The sequence below is a fragment of the Chaetodon auriga genome, chromosome 1 (genome assembly GCF_051107435.1).
Source record: "Chaetodon auriga isolate fChaAug3 chromosome 1, fChaAug3.hap1, whole genome shotgun sequence".
NCBI classification, from domain to species: domain Eukaryota; kingdom Metazoa; phylum Chordata; class Actinopteri; order Chaetodontiformes; family Chaetodontidae; genus Chaetodon; species Chaetodon auriga.
In genome coordinates, this window is record NC_135074.1 from 17,421,994 (window position 1) to 17,429,948 (window position 7,955).

The window sequence follows — 7,955 nt, forward strand, 5'->3', positions numbered from 1 at the left end:
CACTGGTAATAACCATTGTGTCTGATATCAAGTTGAGCTGACTGATCCTAATCAGATGAATGGATGTATAGTAATGTCATTATTTATTTAAATATAATTGAAAATATTGACTGAGTTTACTCTTGAGCTTACAAATATTATTGCTGTAAACATGCCTTTAACAACGTCAAACATTAAAGCTAGTGATAGCATGTTCTAATCCTGTGTTTTTAAGTTTATCCTTTTGTTTGCAGTTTGCAAAGTGCGACATGTCTTTGTCCTTCAGAATGAGTCTCATCTGGTGTTTCTTGGCAGATTGTGCATGATGCATCTTTTCTTGCATAATTCAGTTTTCTTCCTCCTCTACATAAACATGATATAGGGAGGAAGTGCACACTGAGTTAACCAAAGGGATAATCATGTGGTCACATTTTTCTTAAAATCTCTTTCCCTGATTGGTTCCTGAAGAGAAAAACCCAACATTCCTCAGCGGTTTGCTGCAGCAGCTTTTTCCACTGCCAACTGTGGTCAGTCTCTCACCTGGAGTCCCTGCACACACTCAAAGTTCCCACTGCCTGCAGCTTCTCACACATCGGAGGACTGATCGTCGATTGGATTGGAATCAGTGGAAACATGCTTGCGTCAACTGCGATTGTCACCATCGTGCTTTGCTTCTGCTCGTTCCATGCAACTTTTGGACAGGTGAGTGAGCGCAGTGTCTCGGGCTAATGAGCCAATCAATGAATTACAGCCACAGTTTGGTGCCTTATCTTACTTCAGTTCTACTCTATCTATTGAATTGATCAATTTACTTCCATGCATGGCTTAAAATGCAAAATCTGAGTAAGCTCTCTTCTCTTACCGTGAGTAGAACAGGCCCTACTGTGAATGTCCTTGCTTTGCATCACATAGAAAGTTTTTGACAGAGAAAAACTGGAGTCACCTTCATGTTGCACGCTAGCTTCAGGAACAAGACCCCAGAGACTCCAGTGAATGAATGCCCTCAACATATCTATGCTGTGCTTCACTGCATAACCTGCTAGATATTTCCTGAAAGCTGCATCTGTCTGTCAGTGTTTCTCTTTTGGGCTTTACATGCATGTCTGTGTCTGTGCGTTTGTTAGTGTGTTACTACTGAGAGATATAGCATGTTTATGTGTTTATGAATATCCATAAGGATGTGAGTGTGATGCTTTCGGTCTTGTATATGTGTGCATGTTGTTTAAAGTTGCATTTCAGTGTTTAAAAGTTGTTACACACTCAATAGTTTGATAAATCTGGTAGATTTAACAGTACTGTACTGTAATCTGTAGCTCCACGCTGCATGCCTCCTACACACTGTCACCCAGTTAACATGAAGCCGTGTGAAATGTAGCTTAGCATGGGCAGAAAGAGGCCTTTGACAACTACAATATAAACACCAGCCAACTCCCCCAACCGACTGAAGTCTGTCCAAACCCCAGTTCATTCCAAATCAGAAAGGTGTTTTCAACAAATATTGACTCTTCTTACATAACTCTGGCTGGATGAAAACACTAATTGGTTGTCTGAAAACATGCATGAGAGGACAGGGCAGAAGGTGGAGAATGACACTGTTGAACGAAGGAGAAAACAGTGCCACTCCCTCGCCCCTCCAGCCAATCGAAAGGGAGGCTGTAACACAGGTGATGTTTATGCTGAGGGCATTTATACACGTCTGGTTTACCCCACCACATTACAAAGAGCAGGCTAAGTAGCTTTTGCTGATTTCATCCCCTTTCCGAAAGTGACGGTTACATAACTTGATGTAATGAAGATTTGAAACGTCCACACAGGGTCACACCTAAAACCACACAGTAACTGGTTACTTTCAGAGAGTGTTCCTGTGTTTATGACTGAGTTACAGTATCTAACTTTGAGAGGAGGAGGAGGGTCCTGCTTGCAGATACTTACAGTGGCCAAACACACTCTGATCCCACTGCATTTACTCGCTCATCTAACAGCCCGGCCTCTGTGCTGCACAGGGCTTCGAGTGCACTCCTTCAGCAGACTTTCATTTGTTGACATGCAGTGGAGCTGACTTCGGTTTTACTTTTAATTAAACCATCTGCCTGCACAATTGAGTAACAAAGCAATGGATTTACTTTGGTAGAGTAGCCTTGGCAATCCACGGGCATTTGAGGGGATCAGATAGTTTTCCCTCGCAGCCATATTCAAAAATAAATTCTTAATTAATGTGAGATAATCTGGGAACTGAAATTTTAATTGTAGACAGAATTGCAGGAGTGCAATATAATGATGAAAAGGTGAACAGAAAACTTTTTGCACGAGGTACATTTTCTGTCTCAGACACTTTTTAAAAAAGGGAAGATATTTTGGTTGTAAAAATCTTTAGCATCGTTTTGAGTCTTGTGAATGAATAGATTTGCTGGAATGAATGGAAAGTTAGTTCTCCAGCTCACACATCAATGACATCACTGGCTTGTGGAGCTGCGGTCTCTTTTACATGTTGACAAATATTTATTTTTAACTTACCTGAGCCAGAGGAATAGCTGTTCTGTATTCATTAAGGCAGCAAAACAGCCTTCATTTTTAAGAAAAGTCGTAAAGTTTTAAAAGTTTTAACACCAAATATGCAGCTTTCAAGATCCAAATAGTAGCACTATGTATAATGCAATACACTCTTAAATGCTCCTGAGGCTTAGAGGAATACTGCTTTAACAAAAATCACAATCTTCTCACATCAAAATGATTGAATGAAAGCACATTTATTTGCGAAAACAGCAAAAAAATTTGAAAATTTTGGTTTGATACACTCAAATATATATTCTGATGATCTTGTCAGTAAGTTGCAAATCAGCTTTGAACAAGTTGCTGTGAAATATTTATTAACACTTATTGACGTCAGTCGTCCTCTGTTTTGTTCCAGGACTGTCCAAGTAGACAGGAAATACAGGGCTCTCTGAGGCAGGTGCAGAAGCTTCTCTCAGCCCATGAAGCCTCGTATTTGCAGAGTCTTCGCAACCTGAAGAAGAAAATAAATCTGTTGCAGAGCAATGCAGGGAAGCAATCAAGAGCCGTCAACAGTAAGCAAAAACCCTCAGACTGATTTATTCAAATGTTAGATGCTGAAATACCTGTAATTCTCCTTTTATATTACCTTCTATCTTAACTACAGGTACCTGCCCAAAACTGGACGCACCGGTCAATGGGAGGAAACTTGGCAAGTCGCACAGCGTGGGCCATGAGGTTCACTTCCTGTGTGACCCTGGTTATGAGCTTGTTGGATCAGAGAGCAGAGTTTGTCAGGAAGGCCTGACCTGGAGCGGCCAGCAGACGAGCTGCCGAGGTTAGAGAGCAGCACCGGTCTCCTGCCACCTGATCTCACTCTGATGGTCACTTTCTCCACTTCCTCCTCCTCATCCTCTTCCCACCAGCGTCTCTCCTCCTCTTCTCCCTGACCATCCACAGATGTTGTTATCTAAACCACTGATCACATTTTCAAGCCTGTCATCGTCCTCTTTGTAACCTCTCCCTCTCCCGCTCTCTATTGCCATTCCTCTTTTTGTGCATCGTGCATGTCACCAGTGTTTTTCCATGTAGAGATACATTTCATATGTGACCCATGATCATATTTCCTCTTTATGTATGTTGGTCATTGTCCAGAGAGCTGATTGAATGCTGTGACATGCGATATTCCAACCTCTATGTCGTCTGACAGCTCGCTGACTTTAAGATAACAGCTCAAAGGCTGTTTGATCAAGATAGGCTTTCCCCTACACTTTGGCTGCACCTAATATCAACTCATCCGCTCCATTTTGTCCTCGCTCCTGCTCTAGCATACATATGCCATGATGTCACATTGTTTTATCTTTAAGCATCAAAGATATTTGGTTGCATACGTCCTCGTATCTCTGGAAGTTTCCTCGTACAACCTTCCTCTCTGTCTTTTCCCTCAGACATCAACGAGTGTGCGTCCTCTCCTTGCATGAATGGTGCGACATGTGTGGATGAACTGAATCAGTTCTCTTGTGTCTGTGCCAAAGGCTGGTCTGGATCCACCTGTCAGAGCCCTGTGCCAACATGTAGGTGTACTACACACACACACTCACACTCTCACACACACAGTTTTACTTCTCAATCTTACTGCTGTTTACACTTAAACTTACACTTAACAAGTAACAGTTCAGATCCCTATAGTTTGGGTGCTGGCGGACACCAAATGTTTTGACAATACTTTGATGCTGAGCACATTTTTATAGGCTACAATCCAAATGCTCCCAGTCTGCTAAAGGAGATTACACTGACCAGTGGTTTGGCTTGCCAATACAAGCCAGTGCTACATACCACAAACTGGGTTTTACTGAATTCCAGCCTGAAGTCCAAGACGGTGCTGGTTGAGTGGCAGCTTATGTGGATGGTGGAGTTAACACACAAAGACAGACTGTGACTCTGTTGAGCCCAATGTGTTGTTTTTCTCAGTCTATTTAATATTTCATGTGGGCCATTGTAGAGACTATAGCCCAGCCCATACCAGGTATCAGTACAAGAGAGTTCTGATAATGAACAATAATAATATATTGACTGAATATGTAATACAGACAAAGATTTTGATAAGGATCCTTTTTATAATTAAAAAAAAAAGATATATGCTTACCCTGTATGCTTATCAGCACAAGGCCTGTGTTGCTACAACTTATTTATTAGTCTAATTCTAGCAGAGGCCAATTGCCTTCATTAGAAATCACATTATATCACACATTATCTGTGTGAACAGATGAAGGTTGAGTGATGCCAATATTTTTACATGGTGAATTTTAAAAAAGCACGATATAATTGTTGCAAACCCTGAAAAAAGATTTCTAACTGAATTACATGAATCATAAGCAAACTGCAGCTGACATTTGGAGGTATGTCATGAAAAACATGGCAGGATGATATCTGCACACTGGACTAAAGATGGATTAAAGGCACCTTTTCTGCCTCATACCAGCATTATATGAGAACTGTATGCTGATAAAACCCAGTCACTCTGCTCTTTAATTCGATCTGAAACTGGCAGTTGTGACTGTCTCACATCACAATGCTCTACACATCAACAATGTCTGTTACACATTGTCTGTTAATGAATGACTGAACGCTGCTGAGCAAGGAATGAAAACACACCGCTTATTTTACCTCCTTCCTGTCCTTTCAGTCTTTGTCACCATGACAAACACCTCTGCCTCCACCTCCCCCGCCACTGCCGCTGCCTCTACACTGCCTGCTGCCACCACTGGACCCTTTGTTCGTCCGTCGCGCTGCACGATAATGCAGGGGACCACCCACTGCACCTGTGAGCCAGGATACACCATCTCTGGCAGGGACAGCAATACTTGCACTGGTATGACAAATATCTGCCCTGTAACTAAATCAGGTGTACACATTTATGTGTCCTTGGATGTTCACTGTGAATGCATTGTTCACTTCAGATATAGATGAATGTGAGCTGTTCCATAATGGCCAGGCTGGGAGACTGTGTTTACATGCTTGTGTTAACACGCCTGGGGGCTACCGCTGTTCCTGTCCCGTTGGATACAATGTGACCCGCGATGGACGCAGCTGTAAAGGTGTTCTTCTTTTTCTGTGTTTTGTTTTTGTGAACACTTTTCATTTTAATCTTGAAAATCTGTCCTCAGCATTTCACATCTAAACCACAGTATTCAACCACGACCACCTCTGATCCATTTTTACATATAACATATGTGCTAAGCCTGTTATGCTTAAGACGGTTACTTTTTTTCCTGGAAGCTGATAAGTTCAACAAAACAATTGAGAATTTATTTCTTGTACAGTGTAAATAACATCACAACTAACTTTTCTGTCTGAGTAAATGTCGAACTGTGTTGGTTTTTCCTCACAGACATTGACGAGTGTGCCACTCGACAAAACAACTGCACAAAGGACCAGATGTGCATTAATACTTATGGTGGTTTCCAGTGTGTCCGTGTGGACTGCCCCAAAATCCCTCATGCTACATATGTCAAGACATCACCTATGTGAGTATCAGCTGTAATTACTTTTTATATCTAAGTTAACTCCCCATTGTGCAAACAAGACTGACTCTTCATTCGAGATGCACAGAAACAAGTAGCCATGTGGATGAAGTCCACATTAAAAGTTTGGATCCATACGTTGAACCATTTCTCACTCTGGAAATAAGTCTTTCAGCTACATCTTACTCAGTTTTGACTTGTGTCTCCAGGCGCTGTGAACGTAACCCCTGTCCTGTGGACAACAAGGCATGTTCTCAGGCCCCCAACTCTTTCTCCTACCATTACCTGGCTGTGGTGTCCAACCTGTCAGCTCCTCGTGTCATGTTCAGGGTCTCAGCGCTACGTCCAATGGGTGACACACTTCGTTTCTCCCTGCTGGGGGGAAGGCAAGCCCGCCGCCACTTCACAGTCCAGCGTTCAGACCGTGTGACAGGTCAGCTGATGCTGGTGAGCCCCGTGCAGGGCCCCGCCACGCTGGAGGCAGAAGTGGAGATGAGCGAGCTGGAGAGACGAGTCCAGCTGGGGAGGTACATCACCAAAGTCACCATGTTTGTTTCCCAGTATGACTTCTAGAAAGAGAGAAACACATAGAGCACAAAGGCCAAACAGGAGTCTGGTTTGGATTTAGCTAGGTACTCTGTATTCGGTCATGGATGTGTAATAATCTGATGTATCGCGGCGACCATCTTTGAAGTCACCTGTACTGTTGCTAAAGGAGTTGCTGCAGCTCAAAAGTGTAGTAAACATGAGTCAGCACATTGACTCTCAAGTGACGGATGGATTAGCACTTGCCTTGCACACCTGCATGCAATAAATGTTTTAGAATATGGGTTCTTCAGGGGCATAGGTAATAAGCTATAGGACGCAAATGTGTGATGTATATTTGGGTTGACTTAACCATAAAAACAAGAGTTTGTATGGATTAACTAAAATATATTTATTGCACAAAGATAATGTAGGAGATATAAAAGGTTAATGACTTGATGTAGCAGCATTCAATGTCCAAAGTCCACCCTGAAAGAAAGTGCTATTTTTGTAAATGACAGTCCTGCTGTGTTGACGTTTGTGTTATGTATACTGGACATGTAATCATGACGTGTGACATTTTTGTAATTCTCTTTGCTACTTTACTACTGTTTTATTTATATTCTGGTTTCACTACAACTGTAATGTCTTTGCCTCCAATACAGTCATTAAAACACTATGTAAACCCCCCAAAAGTTGGTCTTTTACATGCAATGTTTGGTACAAGGAGAATGTTTAAACTTACTGCACTCCCTAACTTGTGAACTATGCTGTAAGTGCACACACACACACACACACACACACACACACACACACACACACACACTCACATATATACTGTATGTGAGCAGTGGTTGTTTGGGAAACACTTGAGTTCTTGCAGTACAGAGCAGTGCTGTTCAGCAGCAGCAGCCAAAGACAGGCTGCTCAAAGAGCCACTGTGCTCTTACAGTGGACGAAAAACTTTCATTTTTTACTTCGTAAAACAAGCGCACACACACAAAAATGCAGGAGTCACATGCACCCTTCAGGTAATGTGTCCTTTCATGAGGAGGTGTGTATTTAGAAAAACTGTGATGAAATGTGTCACGTCTGTGCTGCACCAGCCATCTATCTACTCCTTGGCGTGACACAACTTTCTGAAAAAGAAGCCGCACAAAAGTACATCTGTGGATAGTGAGGAAAAGTGTAGGTTCACTGGAGACTAACAGGATGTCTTTAGTTGCAGAGGGGGCTCCGCACTGTAGCTGAGACTCACCGATGACTCCACTGAAGGGGATTGGGGCGGGGGGGGCAGCTTTAGCCACAGGATACTAAAACGAGATTGCATGCTGAGTGAAGAAAAAAAGATGCATAGAGATAGAGAGGCAGACAGAGAGTGATGGCTGAATAGAAAAGGCTGAATAGAGGACGATTCACGCCAGCCAGTCAGTCAGT

The 7,955-nt window shown here is 42.5% G+C and overlaps 1 protein-coding gene across 1 annotated transcript; it reads left to right on the forward strand.

Annotated features, from left to right (window-relative positions):
• The first annotated feature begins 515 nt into the window (after positions 1–515).
• On the forward strand, positions 516–7,209 carry LOC143325299 (fibulin-7). Its single transcript, XM_076738294.1, has 8 exons — positions 516–681; positions 2,888–3,044; positions 3,137–3,307; positions 3,918–4,043; positions 5,156–5,341; positions 5,430–5,567; positions 5,861–5,996; positions 6,203–7,209. Exons 1-8 carry the CDS (start codon positions 613–615, stop codon positions 6,564–6,566), a joined length of 1,347 nt encoding a protein of 448 aa, XP_076594409.1. The 5' UTR covers positions 516–612; the 3' UTR covers positions 6,567–7,209.
• Positions 7,210–7,955: the final 746 nt, after the last annotated feature.

Bases quoted from the DNA above. Each gene is read 5' to 3' on its own strand.
- LOC143325299 (XM_076738294.1), top strand. From the start codon at position 613: ATGCTTGCGTCAACTGCGATTGTCACCATCGTGCTTTGCTTCTGCTCG. The intron at 3,308-3,917 runs GTTAGAGAGCAG...CTTTTCCCTCAG, and splicing joins CCAGCAGACGAGCTGCCGAG to ACATCAACGAGTGTGCGTCC. The intron at 5,342-5,429 runs GTATGACAAATA...TGTTCACTTCAG, and splicing joins GGACAGCAATACTTGCACTG to ATATAGATGAATGTGAGCTG.